This window comes from Pseudopodoces humilis, chromosome 3 (assembly GCF_049639895.1).
Source record: "Pseudopodoces humilis isolate 2021_Gansu_Grassland_sample_001 chromosome 3, ASM4963989v1, whole genome shotgun sequence".
In the NCBI taxonomy this organism is placed as follows: domain Eukaryota; kingdom Metazoa; phylum Chordata; class Aves; order Passeriformes; family Paridae; genus Pseudopodoces; species Pseudopodoces humilis.
This window is the reverse complement of record NC_142202.1, coordinates 5,706,852-5,729,670: the sequence shown is the minus strand read 5'-3', so window position 1 is coordinate 5,729,670 and position 22,819 is coordinate 5,706,852. Positions and strand designations below refer to the sequence as shown.

Below are 22,819 nucleotides of genomic sequence, written 5' to 3'. Positions count from 1 at the left end.
GGCATAGGACAGTCCCTGCTTGAAGCCAGTTCCAAATGAGAAGTGCTGGGCACGTAAGAGAACTTGGATCGAGAATGGAGCAGTGTGGTGCCAAGTACTGAAGTAAGAATTCTAGAAAGACAACTTACCCAAAGTGGCAAATTTGATGCCTGTAAACATGCTTCAATCAGAAGTTTGGATGAACTCTGAAGGTATTGATTTTTTCCTGGGGTAGACTTCCTCAAATTTCCGTATCTCTCTATCAGACTGTATTTTTTACCATTAGCCAGTAATATATGGAAGGCCTTGGAGATGGACATCATGGAAGTGAGGCTTCAGCTTCACTGACCTTAAAAGTCAGTGAAGTCATTTAAAATGAAGTCTCAAATCTCCTGGAAGAAAATTGTTAATACTCAGAATTCTGAATAATATTATATAATTAACTTTTCAGCAGAGAACAGCCTCTTGGCACTAACCATGTCCTTTCTGATACATCAGAGACTGAAAAGCATGGCCTTTCCTGTGCCAACTGTCTTTTAGAATAAACAAGAGACCCTCCCCCTTCATCTCCACATGCTTAATAATATTAATAGAACATGAAAATATTAATGCTAGTAGACAAGGTCTTTCATAAAGCACATAAATGAATTCATTCACTCTAGCTCATTAGCTTAATCGTCAACCTTTTTACAATGTAACTGATTAACATTTTCATTGTTCTTCCCTGTTTTTTCCTTAGACTTTTGCTTCTTTGGGGATCAAAAGATCTCTGAATGCATAAGCTCAACAAATATCCCTGCACAACTGTACAACAATAGGAACTGTTAGAAGAGATAACTAAGTAAGGGCTTTCACAGCTCATGCTTCAAAGATACTGCAGGAGACAACCATTTAAGAATCATTTTTATTTTTATGTTTAACGTGATTATACACATTCATGAGTCCAACAAGATCTGCACTGTGACATTAAAGATACAGTACAATAACATTCAACATGAGGTACTTCATATATTTATATATATCTGTCCTTTATAAATAATGCTGTAAGCCTGCTAAGATCAAACACTGCTTCAGCACAAATGGGTGGTGGGACCTGAAGTGAGCCAAGTTTATCACAACAAAAAAAACCAAACCAACAAATCCAAACCAGTTCAGTGCAATAGGTGTGTAGAAATTAAAATGTTTACTTAAATACTATTTTAGATATGCAGAAAGTATATTACATTATACTCTCTTATCACAGATTCCTCTCACCAGCAAATCAAAGATACAAGTAGCAAAGACAGCCAGGAACAGTTTAGACAGAATCTGCAAGGTGATCTCTATCGACATTACCTTTACATTCCAGGCTGATATGGCTGATGCTTGCAAAATGTCAGTCAGTGTATTCAGGCTTGGGTGCTTCTGCCAAACCAACCAAATCCACATTCAGACACCTCCTGAAGTGCCCTGATGTCCCCAGGTGAGTGGCACTGGTCACCTTCTTACATCCCAGTACTTGTTAGCATCACCAAGTGCTCAGAAGCAAGTTGTGCTGCGAGCATCAAAAGGTGTTTTGGGTGCCTTTGTTTGTTTGATCAACCATGCTGGAAACCTTTCCCTGCACCAGCTCCTAAAACCTGGAACAGACTCAGAGGAATTAAGCTAGAGGTTGCTTTCACCCTACTTCATCAAAAAGACTTCATAAAAGAATCAAATAAGAACAATAATTAAATAGCAGCTCATTTTCTACATATTACAGCTACAGAGTATTCCGATCTCTGAACTTCTCTTCCAGCCAGTGAACATAGCAGATACATCACCTTTATTTGCAGGTAAGTCAAAACAAATAATAAATTAAAAGTGAGAACCCAAGACTAGTTAAACCAATGCAGTACTCTCTGACTTGTCCCACCAGCTGTGGCACATTTTTTTTACCAAACAAATCGGAATGCAGCTCACTACCACAAACAACCTGTCAATCTGCTCATCACTCGGAGTAATTACATCTGCATCAGCCACTTGCTGTATGAAAACTTAATCAGCTGATTAGCATCTTTCTCTGCTTTGAAATGTATCTAAATAAATGGAATTGCTGCTCAAATGCTGTCTAAAAGTAGATGACCGCTACCTCATCACAATCTCAGATTCCTTTTTATGATCTCTTCAGCAACTCTTTCTCCACTCCATACCATTTATACTCGTCTATTTTCAGCTGCAGATCTAAATATAAATAACAGGAGTTTTTTTTAAATCTCTCCCTGGGAGTTTTCCATGGAGCATTCTGTTTAGATTTCACGAGCAGTCTGGATTATGTACATCTGTTACAAAAAACAAAACATTTTTCTATGTATTTTGAGGGTATTTACATTTGAGAAAGAGCGCTGCTTACACACACATGTATGTATGTATGCATACAAAATATTAAATGCTAAGATGGATGAAAGGCATAAATCCTGCAGGGTACTTTTTTACCTGGTTCTCCTTTTATTACCTAGAGGGAAGATCTGGGCTTTGGCCATAAAGTGTTTGATGACTACACTCCAGTTTTCCTTACTTCAGATGGTATTTTGGACACTGCAAAGATGTATTTTGGCACTTTCCAATGGCCGGGGGCCAGGATTCCAACCGCCGAGCAACACTTAGAGAAATAGTATTAAACTGGTAAGAAATCATATGAGAAAAACATTTTTACTACAGAACTGACAAGTGGATTTAGGGTTATGCTACATTAATGTGTTGATATACTGTAATATTAATCTTCAGCCAGTCTAAAGAATCATTTGGTCCTCTCATTTTGTTAAAAGGTACGCAACAAACAGAACCCACTTTGGAGGTGAAGCAAGAATGAGATGCTTTACAATGGGCAGTGTAGCCTTTGAGGAACAACTGTCCCAGAGCAGTGATGAAGGATTTTCTCATGTTGCAATAGTACCTGTAGTTCTTATTTATATTGGTTTCCTTCCCTGATACAAGGAGTATCCCTCATACTTTTGCAAAAATTATATGGACATGTGACAGGAAGTTTGGGGGGAAAAAACTCAGGCAAGAAAAAGGTTCTGTACCACATAATCCTCTGATTGATGTGTAGCCATAAGAAGTTGCAAGAGCTCCAACAACAGCCCATTAGAGGAGACTTCCTCCCCCTCACTGCTATCTGATGGTATATAACTAAGTGTAATATGACCACAGCTGGGAATCTTCTGTCTGTCTAAATTTCAGCTGGTAATAAAAAGAAAAGAAAAAATCTTGTATTACAGAAAAAAATCCAAGTCAAGATTGATACATTCTTTTGTTCCTCTAAAATCTGCCTCTACCATGTTTAGGAAAAAGAAAAAAAAAAACCACCCAAAACAAACAAAAAAAATTATCCTGCATCAGATGATTGATATAAATTCCCATTTATTTAGCAAGGGTTCAAAGAAATGCCGTTTAAAGAGAAGATCAACTCCAATGTAGCAAAACCTGGGTCATGGGAATAGAGTTTCAAGAGCTGCATTCACAATTTGAACACATGCAAGTACTTCCTTGCCTTCAAGGTGGGGTTCCTAGAAAATGAACTCCAAGGGTAACTTGCCAAGCCCACATCCCTTCCTCACTGTGAACATGTCCATGCACTGGGGACACAGTCAGTATGCTGTGGAGCTTCCTGCAAGATGCTTCCTTCTCCCCATCTTCCCCTGGAGCTGTCCCAAACAGGCTGCAGGAGAATCTCACAGGATGAGGGTTTAAATTTGCGCTTTTTCTGCTTTTAACTGAAGGATTTCTTTCAGCCCCCATGGTCAAAAGCAGCTTGGTTTACTGGAATCTCTAAAGTCTGCAGAGAAGACAGCAGAGAGAGCTATAAAGTAAGGCTCTTCATTTTCTATCCCTACCTCCCCAATACCAGCAGAAAGCAGAAAATGGAGAAAGAGAAAACAGATCAATGAAGACAGTGTTTAGTGAGATACAAGAGGGGGACGTCCTCTGGTGATTCACAGGTGCAACAAAGGAAGGGTCAGCATCACCAGCAAACAGGCACCCCTCTTACAAAGCCTTTAAAACTTGCTTGTTTCTAAGAGCTTCCAGTTTAAATATTACACTTAATCACCAACGATGCTACAAGTACAGCAAGCCAGGAACTTGCCACAGCATTTAGTTACATATTCCCTGTACTGATCACATATCTGCAGATAAAAAGCTAAGTGTCAGTAGGCCTGAACCAGACAGGTTCTTCATAGCAAAATGCTTTTTGTATCCACACACTCCCATTCAAGCGTAAAATATGAGTTCAGGAATTTGTCCTCCCTGTACCCCCGTGCCATTTGTACTGTCCGAGGAGCACTGAAACTGAACAGTCACCTTCCCACACTGAACTTCTGTCATTCCTTCCTGTCCAAAATAGCTGAGTTCGTTACCATCCAGAATCACGCTTGCTGTGTAAAAGGTGTCAGGCTCAATCTGCACTGGGTATTCAAACCACACGGGAAAAGTGTTACTAGAGCCATCCGAGAAGTATTTACTCAAGTTCTGGCCCAGGATAACTCCCTGTCGCTTCAGTTCGATCTTGGCGCTGTACTCTGCCGACCCACAGCTGGAGCCGTAGAGCCCAAAGCCGGCAATGAACACTCTCTTATCAACAGCAAACTGGATGCTGTCACAGCGGCCCCGGTAGCGCCACTGGTTGCTGCGGTAAGCGCAGGACTGGAAGCGGTGGCAGCGCTGAGGGACGAGGCCTTTCCGGGGCTTGCTGACAAACTGCAGCTCCGGCTTTTTGGCAGCCGTGTACCAGAGGAAGATGTCGTTGGTTTCGTTGAGCGTCAGGATCCCGGACTGAGCAGCGCCGTTGGCGAAGTCGTCGAGGGCCATGGTAGGGATGCGGATCAGGTAGAGAGCCTTGCCCAGCACCTTGCGCTTGTTCTCTATGGTGGCCGTCAGCTCCTGTCGCTGGCACTCCACTTCAGCCCAGTTCAGAGCTGCCTCAAAAACAACAATTTCTTTGGCATTCAGAGTCTCCCTTCGGAGAATGCTTTCAAGAGTCTGAAAATCAATGTCACAGAAACCCTCAGACTTCAAAGCGAGCTCAGCTTGGGCATCAATCACTTCCCAGCAGCGCTGGGTCAGGTCAGGTTCCTCGAATAAGCAGCTCTGGGAGAGCAGCACACAGGCGTTCTTTGCACTCAGACTTGTCTCGAGGAAGTTGACGCAGGCTCGGGCCAGGTGAGGGACAATGTACTTCTTGGCAGCATAAAGTGTGGCCAGGACGGTGTCTGCGGCCAAATCGATCTCATCACAATAGATGTACCTGAAATAAAGCACACGGGTGTAACGCTGCTGCTTGACGCAACAACAGTCTGTCAGCAACAAACTCACACAAAATCAGAAACACTGAATATTTAAATGGCTCCACATTAAAACCAAGCAGTGCTTTGGGAAGTATTGATTAAGCCCAGAAAGCACAAAAAAAATCAGCACTGATGTTAAGCCCATGGAAGAGAACAGGCTTAAATCTAGGGTGAATCCAACTTTCCATTTGGGGTGCATGCTATGAGACAACTGTTTAAAAACTGTGGCCCCTGCAGCTCTGTGCTCCTTCCACACAGCCAGGGTCTCCTGCAGGGCTGCCCCACTCAGCTCCAGGAGTCTGGAGAACATGTTATCAAGAGTTCCTGGACTGCGTGTCCCCTGATGGTGAACCGTGGTTTACTGAGGTGTATGCACAAACACAGGAATGGTGAATTTGTAGAGAGTAACTAGGTAATCTAAGAAGAGAAATGGTATTCAAGTATATCAGGTGCTACCCATTTCTGTAACTTCTGGGTTGGTTTTTTTTCAGAGGTGGCTTTTTTGTTTGGCCTCGTGTTTTTGGTTGGATTTTTCAAGGGTGATGAAGCATACAGCAAATGGAAGATTTTCAGGTTTTTAATGCTCACAACATCCTAACTCAACTAGCACAGCATTTTCACTCAGTCTCATTGCATAAGGATGAAAAAAGCTTTACTGCTATGGTAGTGTGGTGGAAGAGATGAAGGTGAAATTCTATTTATGTGACTAAACTGCTGAGATTCATTGCTCAGAGAAATGAAGCATTGTACAGTTTGTTCTTTTCAATATCTCATGCTTCAGGGCCCCATTTGCAGCTGGTGAATGCAATGTGCTAAAACCATGCCAAATGCAATTTCACTCTTCACAGGGATAAGCAAGTCTTGATGGTTATGGCTGATAAAAGTATCTTCCTCCAGAAAAGCTAAAGTTGTATGCAACCCTGTACTAATTAAAATTTTCTAGTTAGCAGGTTTCCCTACACAACAAGTTTTCTGCAGAACAGATGTGCCTATAAAGAGGAATTAGTACCTACACTGATCTGATTATAGCTGTAAATAACTATCTGTATTTTTGCAGCTGTAAGATAGTATCCTCCATGCCACACTAGGAAAACACGCACAGAGGAGGTACTGCTCCAGCAATATAAAATCTAAGAGGTTATGGAGAAAAAGAAAACTTACATAAAGCCAAGCCTGTTTTTAGTCTTTACTACTTGGTTTCAGCTTATTTGTTAAACCAAAGAATCCATCTATGTATCAATAGTTACAGGCTTAGCTCCTTTACTGCCCCAAAAATACCATTTTCCAATTAATATTTTTTTATGATTCTCCTCATTTTTCTCCAACTCTTTCCTCCCATCTATTACTCTCTTTGCCTGCTAGTACAGCAGAGAATGATGACATCTGTTTTAAATTGAAATAGTACAAAAGTTGCTGTTTTAATGCTCCTGAAAATAAAAAACTAGTATCACTGACGTACAGCAGACACAGCACAGACTGGCTGTCAGCAATACTCCACACCTCTCACTCTGCCAATGCACCTCAGCTCTGGTCTGCAATTACTGATATTTCAGTTTCACCCTGTTCTCAAACACAGGATTCTGCCAGACCACAGGGTTTGATGGTTTAGTAACACATTCAGCCTGGGTTGAGATGAGATCACAGTTCTAACTTGAACAGTTGAGACTGAGATAAGATATAATACATTAATGCACCAATTCAGTTTAGCAGCTAGACTGAGTTTAACCCTGTTTTTAAAACTGCAGAGAACAGTCAAAGCAGTTTTACTGGGAGAATAATTAATGTCTACCAGTCGTGGCATTTCCTACGTTACACCTGACAACACCTTATTTGTTGTCAGAATGCCCACTCTATAATAAAACACAAAAAATATTTATGCCATTAGAATTCATTCCTGGGGGGGAGGGGGGGGGGAACCAACCCAGCAAGATGTCAAAACAAAAAAAACTCAAGCTAAATGTATTTTCTGACAAAGATTATGGTGCAGAAAGAAGCATATGAAGGAGAGGCTGCTTTGGCATAGCTGAAGTCTTTCCCTCCGTAGCAATAGAGCCTTGTGCCATCCATGGCCAACAGCAGTTGCAAGAAACACTCACAGGGATGGTTTTCCAGAGTGAGAGGAGTGAAGGGGATGGTGGCTCCCCCTAAGCTCCACATGCAGTGGCTCCTGTGATTAGGGGCTGCTGCACTGCTGAGCACCATGCCTGTGCCTTCCCTGCAGCATTCCTGTGTCCGCAGGCACCGGGGCACTCTGCAGCCTCAGGCATGCTGCGTCAGGGAAGGCAGCAATGGCAAGGTTACCTCAACAGCCACACAAACCACAAACTTGTTCTGGTCTTTCGAGTTTTTTCAATAAAAGCTGAGCAAGTGAAGAATCCCATGGTTCTGGCCATGCTCTCATAGATAGTTTCCTAAATTGCCATGGGCTAAATAGTATGCCAAGACCTAGATGTCAGTGTTGATACTCTGTCTTCTAGGCTTGCTTTCTGCACACATTTCTTAATGATAAATTCAGAAAGCATTCAGTTTTTATACAGCACGTCATGTTTAGCCACAATGAAATAGATTTGCTGTTCAAAATGAAAAGGGTGGGGGCTGGAAGAATCCAAGTATCTTGTATTTGTGATTTGTAAAATTCAGCAGGAAAGTAAAGCATAAGTTTGAGCTCTGCCACAAAATCAAAAAGGCCCAAAGCAAAGATCCATAACATACTTCCCTACAAAATGTTATATCTTAACTTTATATTCCTATATTCCAAGACTATATTCCAAGTCTACAGAACATCTGTGGAGCTCTCCTGGAAGTTACCAATATTTGCACAGAACATTCCTGATATCCTGATGATAACCTATAAAAACTCTACATGCAACTTTGAATGTTCATCTATGGTGCCATAACAACTAATAACTGTGTCATAACATAGTGAAATGTTAAAAATGAAAAAGAAACTGTTCTGTAATCACAAGCTAATCAAAACAACTTATGAAATACAATAAATTGCTAGCTAGTGATTATATCATTACATGCAAGAAAACCTGCAGCATATTAAAGGGATGACTATCAGATACTGATGTATTTTCTGTATAGGAAAGTAATGGCATTTATTTAAGCTGAAGGGGAAAAAAGACAACCTCAAAGCCATAGCATTTCTGTGATAGAGCATTTCTCTTTGACAACCAGAGTTTATAGATACATCCAAGGACAATTCAGCAGGGAAGCTGCTTCATTATGCCCATTTAGGAAAAGAGAGCATTTCTTATGCCGTTTGCAAGAAGAAAAATAAGGATCATGTAAACTGACTAGTTTTCTTGTTAGATAAAACCCCCTATTCATGTAAACAGCCATTTTATCACTTTCCAAATGCATCAATATGATGCATGAGGAGAAATTTATTTTTCAGAGGCTATACTGAATAACTTAGGGTCATTTTCCTAGGACAAGACCTGTGTACTGCAATCTTATAAAAGAGCTGGAACGATGTCAATCTACAAACCCAGCAATTTACTGGGTCTGGGGGGGCTTTATGCATGCATTTTTAACTTTCCTCTATGCTTGCAAAGTAGAACAGTTGGTTCGGGGTTTTTTGTTACAGCTGACAAATCTTTTTAGTAACTCCATTCCTTTGTGTAACGTGTAGTGACAAATCAGATCGATAGGCATTACAGTACACAATGTGCCCAAAGATCCCCTGTCAAAGTCATTATTTACAACTGCCTACATTAGTCTAATATGTGTGTGCCTGGAAGAACAGGGGGGAGAGCAAAATGAGGTGAAAGTTTAAAACACAAAAAGAGGAATATTTCAAGCGACTGCTCTCTGTTTATATGCAAGTGTAATACTTCAGCTGTGACACTGGCAGAGTACGTATACATGGGACAGGAACACATATCCAGCAGATGAATGATGCTTACTTCAGCATTGCAAGAAAAGCAGCAGGCTCAACATCTGGTATACGGATCTCATCTTTGTCCTCAGCAAGCTCTCCGTAAAACATCGCATGGAATACAGAGCTCCCAACAGCCAGGACATACTGTTGAGAAAGGGAAATCTTATTTCATGCTTTGAACTGAAAACACTGCCAACACAAACAATGTGGGAGAGCCACTCTGAGCATACTGGGCTGCACTGACAGGCTCTACAGACACACTTCAGTAAGAAATGAAGTCCAAGTTAAGAACAAATTACACGTTTTCCTTGTGTTTTACTCTCCTGGGCATAGATGCATTAGCTACTGGAAAACACTCATCTCCACCACAGAAGTTAACTATTTCTAGGAACTCTCAAGAGCAGTATTAATCAACAGCACAAAGCAGTATTCCTAACTTTGCTGCCTTAGCCCAACAAATGTGCTGTTTAACTGAAAACACAAAGAAAAGCCAGGGACAGATTATCCCACTGCATGTGGCCTTTTCAAACACAGACTGCTGCCTGTCCCAGAAGAGCTGAGCCTCCCACGCTCTGTCCTGCTGGAACCGTGGGAGCTCTCTCCAGCTCTCCCCACCCCAGCGGATCGTGCAGCTGTCGCTTACTTTGTGTCCTGGCAGCCGCTGGGTCCCACCTGGTGGCCCGACCACAAAATGAACATCTGCCATCAAGTCATTGTTGAACATCACTGCATTTCTACAAACAGAGGTAGCGTGTTAATTTGTGGCACCCGGGAACTCTCTCTGCATGCCCCAGACCCAAAATATTTGATTTTTTAACAACTTCAAGTTGCTTGTTAGCAAAGAGAAGCAGGTCACACTTTTCTTCAAGCTACTTTACACATCATTGCACAAATATACTGGAAAAAATACTAAGGAGGAAAAAGCGTGTTTGGTATGTGTGTGTGTGTGCAATAAAACAAACCCCCAAACTTCTGAGAACTTTCCAAGAAGTGGAAATCAAAGTCTAGAGCATGTATCCCCACTGAGGTCTGAAAGCAAATCTTTATGGCTATGCCGCAGCTTTCAGCAACATTTTTATTAACTCAAACAGATGCACTGACTGGAAAAGAGATACTAAAATATTTTTCCATTACCAAAATCCTTATTTCACACACACATATACAAAAAAAGCCCAAAGAAATAAAACATAACTGTGTTTTCTTCAGCAAATAAATGCATTCTGGACATTTTGCTACTTTTCACCTCTCCATTCAAACACCAAAAAAAACTGCCTTGAACTTACCTCTCTCTGATGGTTGGATAAAGTCCTTGCCAATTAGGTGCAGGAATAGTGTTGTTGTTATTGAGGTTTTGCTGATGGTACTGCTGGACAGCAGTTGTATTAGTGTTAGCTGGTTTCTTTCGGGGAAAAATATCAGCAGCCATCTTCTTCTTCTTTTTGGTCTTCAAGGTAATGATTTCATAGCAAACTGGAGGCAATTTGCTGTTGCTACTGCTGCTGCTATTTCCTTTCTTAGAGCTCTTCTTAGACCTGTTCTTGACCGTCTCTGGAAGCATCAAGAAGAAGGTGAGACATTTCATGTTCTTTCCTTTCTCATCTACCATGAGTATACCCGTGTGTAAAGCCCAACAGCCTAACTAGCTAGGAACATTTAGGAATGTACGTGGAAGCTGTTACACCAAAAGCAGCAGAGCTGAGAGTTTGCTTCTTTTCCAGCAAGACAAGGTGACCTTTCCAGCGCACCGAGTAAGAAACTGACTTTAAGTTTGATCCAGTACTTGAATCGTTAAATACATCCCCATCATTCCTTCCAGCTTTCTTTCTTTCCAGCTTTCCCGATCAGGAGCCGCCTGGCAGCGCTAGAGCCCGGGCAGAGGGCGGGAGGAGCGCCCGGTGGCAGTGCCAGGCTGCCGGCGAGCCCAAGTTGTGCGGGCAGGGCTGGGAGCGGAGCGGGACCGGAGCCGTGCGGCCGGAGCCAATGGCTGCAGGCACCGAGCGCGATTGGGCTCGCACACAGTGACACCTATTGTAGCCTGCGCCGCTCCCACGTTAAAGCCACAGCAGCGCTCCCGCGGCTCCCACGCAGCCGGCGTGGGAATTAGGGAATAAAAGGCACACGCGGCTGCCTAAGCGCACGGCTGGGCGGGAGTGCGTGCGTGTTTCTCTGTGTGTGTGAGCTCTCCTCGGTGCCGCTTCAATTTTCAGTAAGAAGTTGAAATCAGGTAGAAAGATCTGAGTGTATCGCCGTGGGAGCTGTTTCCACGGGCATTCAATATTAGCACGGCTTCCTTTGCCTCTAGCATTCCCACAAATCCCTACTGTAAGAGTTGTTCAGCGAGTGTGCGACAGATACCAGAACCGAATTAAAGCAATCAAGCAGCAGCAGAGACAGCGATGCAGCCGAACAATCCCTTTCAGCGCAGCTTCTATTCCAGTGTAACATGAACAGGGATGAGGTCACAGCTTCAGCTTTAACTCCTTCTGTTTCCAGATAACATAGCAGCCTTTGACAGGGGTCCCAAATCACTAAGCAGCGCTAATTAAGCCAGCTTACACCAGACATGGCTGCGCCACATCAGAAGAAAACTTCTAGATGTGCAATCAGATTAAAGCAAACCAGAGCGAATATATTTAATCAATAGTTCAAAGCATTAAATGGAAAGGTCTGAATGATTTAGAGAGTCTCGAGCAAAAATCACTCCTTGAGATGCAAGAGTCCAGTTTTATTCACAAAGACCTTCTGAAATAAACAGGATATAAGCTATGTCAACCAAACCATTTAAATAGGACAGAAGTCTAATTTTTTGTCATTAGTTTACTCAGAACTTAAATTTAGATCATATTTCTTTAACAGCAGGTCAAGTGTATAGAAAAATCACCAAGCATAGCCACTTGAAAACAAAAGCAGGGAAATAAAAAATACTTGGTGTGAGGCGTCAACATATGACACCTTAAAATACTGGGAAGCAGATAATTAAAATATGATTTCATAATTACTTTCAGTTTTAAAGAAAAAGCCCCTCTGCTTTCAAAGCTAATCTAGCCACATTTTGCCTTAATTAGTTTTGCTGGACAAGAGTACAGCAGGGAAATTAAAGTGATAAAAGGCTGGTGAAGAAATCTTGTTGAAGCCCCTGACAGAAACCCGCCACTGACTCAAACAGAAATATTACTCAGGCTATTTATTCCATCTCCATCCCAAAGGCTTGAATCACAGCTGTGGCTGTGTAACACTCAGAAGGTCTTTAACCTGAGAGTGTGCAAGTTATTTCAGATTACCAGGTCTCCTTGGGAGATGCTCCACACGAAGCACTCACTGCACGCCCCGGCCATCTGGAGGCTTTGCTGCAGCGGTTGGGGATGATGCCATTCCCAGACACATCTGTGCTCTCTGTCTGAAGGCACTGCCCATGGAAGGGGGAAACAGAGGGAGGGAGACGTGTCCATGCCTCAGCTGCTACATTTCACAATCCAACATCTTAGTGCAAAATCTCCTCGACTGCTGCTTTAAAGGAAGATGGTGGGTTATGCCTGGTGCAGCTGAAAGGCAGAGACACGTTCCTAAATACATTGAGGGGAGGTTATGTAACTTCCAAAGAAATTATTTCTAGCAACCTTTTCTTTCTCCTCGCTTTTTCTTTTTTATCTGCAACAGATTGGTTAGAAAGGGAAACTAAAAACCTAAACCATATTGAACTGTAGAGAGGGAAAAGAAGGGGTAAAGGAGAAGAAACTCATGCCACAGATGGGATCTTATAACTGCTCACAGCTATGTTTATAACGGGAACACAGCAGGTATTCCCAGAACAGAATTTGAGTTTGTTGAGTTTAAGCTTTTTTTTTTTCCTCTCCTTATGTAAATTTCCAGTCCTTCCAGTTACAAAAATAACCCTTTTGCCACTGCACAGGACAAACATTTCAAAAGGAAGAAATCTTTAAAAAAAAAATCTCTTAAAGATACAGAAAACCACAGACTCCAGAAAATCTGGTTCTCAGCATTGCAGTTGGCAGAAGGCGAAAGATAACAGGGGTTGGAAGATTTGACTGGCGTTCCACAAATTCATTTTATAGACTCCCAAAGTACATAAAAATCAAGATCTCTGCACATTTCTTCAAACCAATGACCAGGACAAATCCAAAGATTTCACACACCAGATTAGGTCACTAGGAGGCTACAGGAGATAAAGAGAATGAGGGACAGATTGACCAGCTAACTCCGTGTGGGAAAGACAGATTGTAAAAGTGAATCCACAGGAATCTACCAAGCTTTGAGTTCTGGAGCACATCACACATGCACAGCATGTTGTGCTTTCTGGAAAAGGAAAGGAGAGAGTAGCTGTAGCTGAAGCATGTTCTGCCTGAACTCAGAACAGTCAGACAGACCCCAGTAGATGAGAAGTATCTGCATGGCAAGGTAAAAATCCAGCCCAGTAAATAAAAAGCCAAACTGCCATCTTTGCCTGCTCTTAAGCCACCCACCAAAACCCAGTCTGCTCTAACTGGAAGATAGAAGCGATTCCAGAACACTAAAATATATCTATATATATTTTTTTATATATATATATATATATATATATAAATAGATTTAGATTTTCATAGAATTGCTGTTAAAACCTACAAACCTCTTGCAGGTTCATACCACCTTCCACTGCACTTCACCACAGGAACCAAGTCTCAAACTACTCATTAGATGGATGTGAAACGCAAAAAACAACCCCCAAAGAATTATTGCTATTCTCACTCCCTATTCTTTCTGTTTTGGCAGCAGCTTCCATTTATTTTCCTACAACAGCGTTTTGTTCTTTTACTATACAAATACTGTTAATGAATTTAGAAATCAATACACTGGCAGACAGTAAAAAACCCCATGAACTGCTGCCTGTTGAAGACCAGTCAAAATCCCCAGTTTAGATCAGTCTGTCTCCAACAAAAGGATCAAGGAAATTTGCCTTCTCTGATCCATAGATCTATCCATTTCTGAAATCTTATTACAATGTGCTCCTAATCTTCTTCAGCAAGTCTCATTTTTCTTCATTAATTATATATTAACAGAACTAAACTTGATATATACAACTGAGAAAAAGGGAAACAGTTTTTCAAAGGCACATTAATTTTTATTTTACAAGCAAAGTAGTCAGACCAGAAACATTTCAAGTTAAAGGGTATAGGAAATTCCACGCTTAAATCTTAACACTGGCCTAATGGGTATTCAAAATGCCAGAAGAGAAGAATTAAGCAAAAGAATATGTTCCCAGTCTGAGGTACTACACACCAAGTTACATGCCCCTTCCAAAATATTAGGAGCAGGTTATGAGCCTTTGGAAATCCGTTCCTGATTAAACATTTTAAACATTGTGAACTGAAGCAGCAGCTTTGCTGTTCAAAGCCAGGTGTGTGTAACACTCCTGCCATCCCAGCTAATTTATCCTTTAAGAACATAATATAACTGGTGCAGCACAAAAGTCAGAGTAAAGCCCAGCTCTTGGTACAACTTTTAATAACCTGTTACTACTATAATTATGCCTTCCTAAAGGCAACTCCTAATAGAGAAATCAATTTAATTTCCAGGGCTGATGGGAGTATTCTTCCTCATACTTTGTCTCTCCTGATGCAATAGCAAGGAAACCAAAGAGTTTGTATCTTTTTTCTCCTTCTGACAGGCTGAGTTTTTGTACATCTCTCATTTACAGGCCTGTTCCTCATGTAGTAACATGAGCTAGGCAATTCTATAAAACACAAGCTTTCATCAAAATTCCCAATTGTTTGTTACGACCACATAATGAATAAAGAAAAGAATTCTTAGTAAGCAATGAGGAAATGCATACATTTCTTTTTCTGTAAAGTTGCCAAATATCTTCTTTGGCAGTTACTATGCCTATGCATTATTAACATTGTTTAAATTCTGAATTTCCCCTACAAGGAAACAAATTTCAGATGTCATATCTTGATTAACCAAAATAAACACACAATGTTACTGTTTAACAAATCTACCTGTGTGTCCACTGCTAGCCTTCATTGACTTTAAGTTAACTTTAAGCACTCATTTAAAAATTTGTTCTGTTTACCTATCTATAAATTACTTGGAAGAGTCCTTCCCAATCTCCATTCCAACCCTTCTGTTTGTAAAAACAAATTTGCAAAGAGGACTGATAGCTCATAAATACCCTTTATTTCCTCGAGTAAAAAAATTGTATTGCAGTGGACAAAAACTTCCAATCTCCTCTCTCCTAAGTTTCTTATTGGCAGCACTGGAGAAAACCAAGATGGCATCTACTTCTGTCTGCTACATGGAAAAGCTGGCAATGAAGTCTAACTCAGTAAGGTCTTCTATAGAAAATAAAAAAAAAAACAAACCAGGAAGAAAAGATGGGAAAGCAGGAAGAAAGATGGGAAAAATTGTAAAGGCTCTCAAACAAGCCAAAATAGATACTAAAAAAAATATCATTTACATCCCATGATAATCAAGAGCTGTGAAAGAGTAGACAGTATCAGAGTAGAATTGCATCTTGAACCAAGACTAGAAGCTTAAAAACAAAGTCCAAAATAGTTAGTGTATTTTTCTATAGAACTGACGCTACACTAGCAACATACTTGTTACCAAATATTTTTAACTGCTTAGTGTTTATGAGGATTTAAACACTTTGCATAACATTATCCACTAAGATAGCTTTTACTTTTTTATCTTAAATGCTCTTGATGCTTTAAAGAAAACAAAAGTAGATAGTCCTGAGCAGCCTAGTCAAAAGGTAAACACAAAATAACAAAGTAGAAACCTAAAGAATGAGTATTCACAACAATTTTTTACTCCTGTAGTATTTGCTAGCATACAGGCTATACATGGCATTTGTTTTTAGTCTCTCTATCAAAGCAGTCTTTCTATTAAATCTTTATAAGACATCATTCTTGTAACTGTAAAATACTTTTTTTTTTAAAAAAAAGCAATATCCATTTTGAGACAAAGCGATCACACCAAAACATCTAGGATTGATATCTACTCCTATGTTTACTTGCAAATAAATGTGCACTTTCTTTGTATGGATTTCAAGTCACTTTCCATGAGCCTGTTCCCAACTCAACTGCAACATCTCCTATTCTCATTTTTTTCCTGTTACTTTTCTTGCTTAGATGCTTAAAGCCTGCAATTTAACTTCAGTGACAGGTTGAATAACTTAATATTTATGCCCCAAACACTTTATTATGCTGAGCTTTTTCTTTGAAAGTTCAAGGTTTTATTCCGTGACAGACCCAAATAAATACAGCTAATGTATCAGAGTGAGGAAAAAAATGTTCAGAATTTTCTTGTATTTTCCTTCTGATTTGAAGATCATGCCTGCTGCAGGAATGACAGTCCATATAAACCACAACTGTGGCAAGGAAGACCTACATTTAAACAACCTGTAGGGTGATACTTGACCCCACAGATTCTCATCTGGGCATATGGTACAAAATAATGTCAAATGCTTCATCAGTACATAAAATATATAATTTTACAAACCTGCAAAGACATATTCCCCAATATCATAGGCTGGGAGCTGCAGGAAGAAAATATACTAGAGCAAAATTTGCAATACATTCTATGGGATTAACTTGTTTCTTGATAGTTCAAAGTAAAGCCAAGAATTATAAATGAACTATGCGAAATGAAAACCTGCAACCACAAAATGGTAACTCAATTCAAGGTTACAGGAGATAAACTGTTTCGCTACTAATTTAAAAGAGACAAATTATGCATTTGCTCCCCATCATGGCTACTCAAGCTTGTCCATTTCATTTCACGTAGAGCTTTGCTCTTGACAGTCTGTAGGGTCATAAATAAGTTCTTCCTTAGTGGCTGCCATTTATTTATCTATTTATTTATAAACATGATATTGGAAACCTGAAAGCACTCAACCCTTTTTCTAAGGCAAAGGTCAACTTTAATTCTACTCTGCCTCTTACCAAAACTGACTTACAAAGGAAAGATCAGATAGCTCAGGAAATTGGTAATGAGATACAGTGGTTTTCGTCTCTAGGTCACTAATTCTAAATTGACCAAGGTCAACAGTAATCAAAAGTCATTAGCATTTAATGATCCTTCGGTGCCCTGTGAGAAAGAAGCTAGTGATCTTAGTGCACTTCAGAAAAACCACCACTACAATCAGCACTCACATGCTGCCTGCTTCAAGGGAGAGGTCAGATCAGATGACTACAGACAGAACTTCCAATCTTGCAGACAGATCTCGCCTCTGTAGACAAACCTTTTACTAATTTTAACTTGGCTCACAAACCATTATTTTCAAACTGAATAGTTAAATTAATACAGGCTCTCTGAAGGGCAGGCTGTAAGCTGCCTGCTCCATCACAGCAGCAGTTCCCCAAATATCTCTGTTCCCTTACACACAGTAAGTCTGAAGAACGCAAATGTGAACAGGCACTTCCTTAGAGAGGAAGGTTCTCACTTGTGAGAACCAGAAGTAACTACTCCATGAGTATCCACAGGGGAACTGCATCACAGATGATTAAGTTGGTGTATAACTCAAGGACTACATTTTTCACGTGCAGGTAACCTACATTCACCACGTCACACCGCTGTGTTGAAGCTCCCAGCGGGACAGAAGAGGGGAGAGGATACTGCTACGGTGCACAACCTGCTCTGTGGCCTGCACAATTCAGTCTCCTGGGACTGTCATGACAACAGCACCTTCAACAAGGCTAAGGAAAACAGAGGGGACTTTTGGAAAGCTTGGTTAGATGCTGGAACGTACAGGTCTGTTGTGGAAAACCACATCGTGCCAATCCATAGTTTTACATCTAGGCAAGGTTAGGGAACATGCGGCTTAAAACTCCACAGCAGATTGGTAACCTGTGTGTTTACAGCAGAGCATCACAGCTGGCAGCATTCAGTGTCTAAAGTAGGAAAAGTCTTTTAAAGAAAGCTACAGCTTCTTGTTCCCACTGCATTTTAAACCACAGAGGAGGAAAATCATGCCAGTGAAAGAGGAACAGGTCAGTACATTGGCAAACCAAGCCTTTGATAAAAAATACATTCTCAGCCACAGTGGCTCTTGCTTCCTAAAAGTGAGAATCAAAAGGAATGAGTTACAACCCTTGCAGTGATTTTACAACTGTCTAATAACCCAAATTTTTAGACATGAGAGACCGAGTGCTGCTAACCTGAGTCAAATCCAAACAGTTCAAGGAATGACATCCTTGAATCCTGAATGGTTCTCCCTTTGCCACGCATTAGAAGCTGTGGCTCTTGTTACTTGCCCTTAACTGATTCCAGACTCTCCTAACACACACAGCCTCTGTTTGAATCCACATGGAGATAAAGATGTTCCAAATTTTTTCTCCTATCCACTGCTTTAGAAAATCAGATTTATTTTCCTTTGCTGCAAATAGTTCAGTCACACTTGCCTTCCTTAGCACTCAGCTATGCTTCAGTATTTCCATCAGTTTCTCCTCCTCTTTACAAGTGAATGGCAGCTACTGCACCATCATGAATTTTCAAGAAAAACACACACTGCTCAAATTCTGGCTTCAGAATGTATTTTTGTGCCTTAAGATCTATTTATCTTTCAATGTTAGGATATCTTAAATGTTCTTCTTCACAGTAACTCTGTGACGCATGAGAACTGCAGCAGAGAAACTAAGGAAGGGGCAAATCAAACAGAACAACATAATTAAGGGACTATACAAGATAAACATAAATACCCAATAGTTTTATGCACTATGAACATTTATATAGTATGAAAACCTTTACTTTTTCTTAGTTTACATGGGGTAGCATCACTTTGGTCTCATAGAAGTGTAAAGGCAAAAGGCAACGAGCTCTGAGGAATCCTCACACCACTCAGACAAGCAAACATGCCACCTGCCTGAAGAGCTGCTTTCTTCTCATAAAACCCTTGCAACAGAGCAGAGAGACAGGACAGCTCTTATTCCAGAGAATGTAGTTTTTAAAGAAAATTACTCCTCTAAATTGCTCTGGATGTGAAGAGGAAAAAGTGTAGCTAGGGTGGTTATGGAGTGTAACCCAATACATAAATATCCAGTCACAGAAGGATGTTATCAACAAGTCATTCACCTGGTATTGAAGTGGTACATAATCCTCTAGTGAAATATTTATTCAGGATATCAGGTAATCTTAGGGTACAGGCGACAGGGCTGGAAAAAGTAATGTCTCAAGATATCTTCCAAATCTGTTTGTTGCTGGTCTTCATCCCACACAGCCAGGACAGACAGCAGATACTCACAGACTGCCAACCAGCTCCCCAGTGTTTTAAAATGCAAACACTTTCCAGACGTTGGACTTGCTTGGCTTTCACAGCAGCTTGCCAAGATATCAAACTCAGAGAGGGCAACAGGATCAGAAAACAGATGAGCTAGGCCCCAAAAATGAGAAGTTTACAGAGTTGAATGAAATGATGTCTTACTTAAGCCTCCTCGCTCAGTTTTCTGACACACATAAAAAGTGCTTTTGTAACCAAGGCAGGGGATTGCAATTCAACTTAATGGCAGAAAACACAACCAATGACAATTTCCACCACAAAATGCTTGTAATCTCCTCCTTCTGAGATCCCCATCTCTTACTTCCCTCTTCTGCCTCATCTATCAGCCCTCTGAGATAGAAACTGATGCTTTATCACTCATTTAAGTGCCTCATAAAACGGAGCTTCCACCCCAGCTCAGGTACCTGAACATTTGTAAAACACAACAACAGCCAGCCAGGTCTGAGGAGTTATCAGAGACAGTATTGGGGCAGAATCATTTTCAGTTATCAGAGAAAGCTAATGCTGGGCATAAACAATATTCTGCTGCAAAATTATATATATATATATATATTTGCACCAGTTTCTACAACAGGCAATCTAAATTTCTTCTAACAACATACCACATGGCCTGTCATCATCAGACCTCTGATTTAAGTGAGCTTACTCTAGCACTGCTGCTTTCATCATCATAACTGTTTGGTAAATTTGGAAAAAAAAAAATTGCTCACAAGCTCTAACAAGCAAGTGGCCAAAACATAAAAATTACTGTTGCAACTTGTATTTTTCCCCCCCAGCCTTAAAGGGATAGCTAAATGAATCCCATGTTGCTTCTGGAAGGTGTTTCCTCTGGCACAGAGCTGAGGATCACTGGCAGGGAAATACAAGAGAAGTTATTGTGCAGTTAGCTGCAGTGTACTTACTGTGAGGGATTTAAAAGGGGGAAAAAAAAAGAAGCAAAAGTACTGCAGTCGACATTCAACTCTGGCAAACCTGCAGAACTTACTTTAAATGAAGGCCCAAAGAGATGTGATTTGCAAATGTAAATTACCCAGTAAACCCCAAGTACTGTGCACTGTGACATCCTGCACATACATTCTGCAGGAAATGGTGAGATCAGTTCTCTCCCACTGAAGTAAAAGCTATTTTGAGCCTAACTCTGGCATAAAAGTTTAAGCAATGCAAAATAAAGTATTGTACACCTATAACCCAGCACCACCTCTCTACAAAAAAACCAACCAAAAACCCCAGGGCACGGATTAAAATTTAACACACACATCACATGCTGAAAACAAAGGGCAGTGAGGACTAACTAAAAGGCAAAAAACCTGCACCAGCACTTCTCAGATTGAGACAGCTGTTTGAATTAGGCAGCTTAGTTTAGGAACACTTAGGTATCTTAACTTCAATTCAAACTTTTCCTCGAACTCACAACAACCCACTACTACCTCCTGTTTTAAAATGCTTCAGCACTCAGGAAACACCACAACGAATTGAATTTATATATAAACCTCGAAGTTCACAGGTGGCTTTCTCCAAACAAACAAACAGGAAAGTAGTGAATTGTAAATTGACCCTGGCGAACCTTCCGAGACAGGTACACCAACAACTTCGGCCAACAGCGTGGGGAAGGGAGGAGGCATTAACGCAAACCCGGGTGCAACTATTAATTGTGTCTGCGGGAAGTTTACCGAATTTATGCTTAAAGTACTTCTTCTACAAAAGAAGCTTTACTTTAAGGAGAAGAAAAGCCCCAAAGCCCAACTTTTGGGCTGTCTCCCGGTGAAGGCTCCAGCCTGGGCACACAGCCGGGTCCCGGGGCTCCTTCCGAACCCGGTCCATGGGTTCACCACCGGCACCGCCGCGAACCCGCCCCGCTGCAGCACAAAGGGCGGCCGAGGAGACACCGACCCCCGCCCGCGGACACGCACCGCGACTCCGGCCAGGCACAGGCCGTGCCCGGGGGGCTCCGCTCCCCTCACCGACCGCCCGCGCTCCGCGAGTTCCGCGGCGCTGCCGGCGCTCAGGTGCGGCCGTCCCGCCCCGCCCCTGACGGCGGCGCCTCCGGGGGGCGTGGGGAGCCCATTCCCCGCCGCAGCCAGCCCGGCAGGGGATCGAGATCCGCCGCCACATCCCGGAGGGACGCGGGTGTCCCCGGCGGGTGTCCCCTCACGGGTGTCCCCTCACGGGTGTCCCCCCGCGCCCCCCGCCTCGCACTGACCTGAGGGCGCTCCCGGGGCGGCGCGCGCGGCCCCTCCTCGCAGCGGCGCGCGCGCGGCCCCGCCCCTCAGAAGAGCGCGCGCGCGCGCGGCCCCGCCCCCGCCCCGCCCCGCCCCCTGCGCGCGGCCCCTTCGGGCGGGATTTTGGTCCCCAAAAATGCGGCCCCGCCGTCCGTGAGGGCAGTGGGGTCACCCCCACACCCCAGCACAGGATCCCGGCCGCAGCGGAGAGTTGCGAAACCAACAATTTTTCTTTTTACTTTTTTCTTTTTTTTTTTCTTTTTTTTTTTTTTTCCCAATGAGAAATCACATTAGTGCCCGAAGTTGCAGCATATTCGTACAGCCCAGACTTATGATTTCACCTTCGAACCAACTTGGGAGACAACCTAGCTACACCTTTAGAAAAAAGTCAAAATCTGCTTTTTATTTTTTTAAATTAAAAATTCGGTTACTGCGTTGAGGCATATTCACGCTGCACATACGAGATGAAATAAGTTGGGAGAAAACAGCAAGATAATTTTTTAAAAAAAAAATAATAATTAGAAATTACCTTTTTTTTTTTTTTTTTAAATTAGGAATCCCATTTAAGTTCAAGCGTATTCATGGTTTGTCACAACCAACCCGTCTGAGGATTTGCCCTCTAGGAAAAAAGGTGATTTGTTTTTCTGTACATGCACCAATATCTCTGAAGAAGAGAGCTCAACCCTTCCCTTTAGACAGCAGCCTTGTGAGATTGAAAGTTATAAGGAAAAATAATTGGGAGTTGAAATCTTCGTCCTTGATCATCCCCTGTTATTCACAACCTCCAAGCAAAAACAAAACAAAAAAACCCAACAAAACACCAAACCCCCCCAAACAAACAAACAAACCAAAAACCAAACTAGCAACCCCCAAACCCAACAGCTTACAGGAGAAACTCCTCAGGCTGCAGCAGCCACGTCTCATCCCAGGGCCAGCAACACCTGGAGGGAAGGTGTTCCTCCCCTCTCACTCTGACTTGTTTTTTCCCAAATAAACTCAATATCACAAGAGATTAGTGCCATACACCCTTCCTTGCAGGAGCTGTTCCTATCCTGCTGCTCATAGGGTGCCCAGGTTAAAAAATAACAAAACACAAAAAATCAACCAAAAAACCCAACCCCAAACACCAAAACATTTTATTTTTGAGCTGCTGAAAAAA

The 22,819-nt window shown here is 41.7% G+C and overlaps 1 protein-coding gene across 6 annotated transcripts; it reads right to left on the bottom strand.

Moving 5' to 3' along the window:
• Nucleotides 1-869: 869 nt before the first annotated feature.
• On the bottom strand, nt 870-21,697 carry BTBD3 (BTB domain containing 3). 6 transcript variants are annotated; one of them, XM_014254726.2, is made up of 5 exons: nt 21,642-21,697; nt 10,452-10,716; nt 9,812-9,902; nt 9,194-9,312; nt 870-5,242 (listed from the first exon to the last, which is right to left on the bottom strand). In XM_014254726.2, the coding sequence occupies exons 2-5, from the start codon at nt 10,592-10,594 to the stop codon at nt 4,210-4,212; spliced, it is 1,386 nt and encodes a 461-aa protein (XP_014110201.1). In that variant the 5' UTR covers nt 10,595-10,716; nt 21,642-21,697; the 3' UTR covers nt 870-4,209. The 6 variants fall into 6 exon arrangements, with proteins under 6 accessions (XP_014110201.1, XP_087909502.1, XP_014110200.1 ...); XM_088053376.1 differs by lacking the exon at nt 21,642-21,697 and adding an exon at nt 21,352-21,448; XM_014254725.2 differs by lacking the exon at nt 21,642-21,697 and adding an exon at nt 19,237-19,253.
• Nucleotides 21,698-22,819: the final 1,122 nt, after the last annotated feature.

Coding starts and splice junctions, on each gene's coding strand:
- BTBD3 (XM_005525434.3), bottom strand. CDS start 10,774: ATGGTAGATGAGAAAGGAAAGAACATGAAATGTCTCACCTTCTTCTTG. Junction 9,903..10,451: donor TATCCAACCATCAGAGAGAG/GTAAGTTCAAGG, acceptor CTCTGTTTGTAG/AAATGCAGTGATGTTCAACA. Junction 5,243..9,193: donor GCTTTTCTTGCAATGCTGAA/GTAAGCATCATT, acceptor GCTTTATTTCAG/GTACATCTATTGTGATGAGA.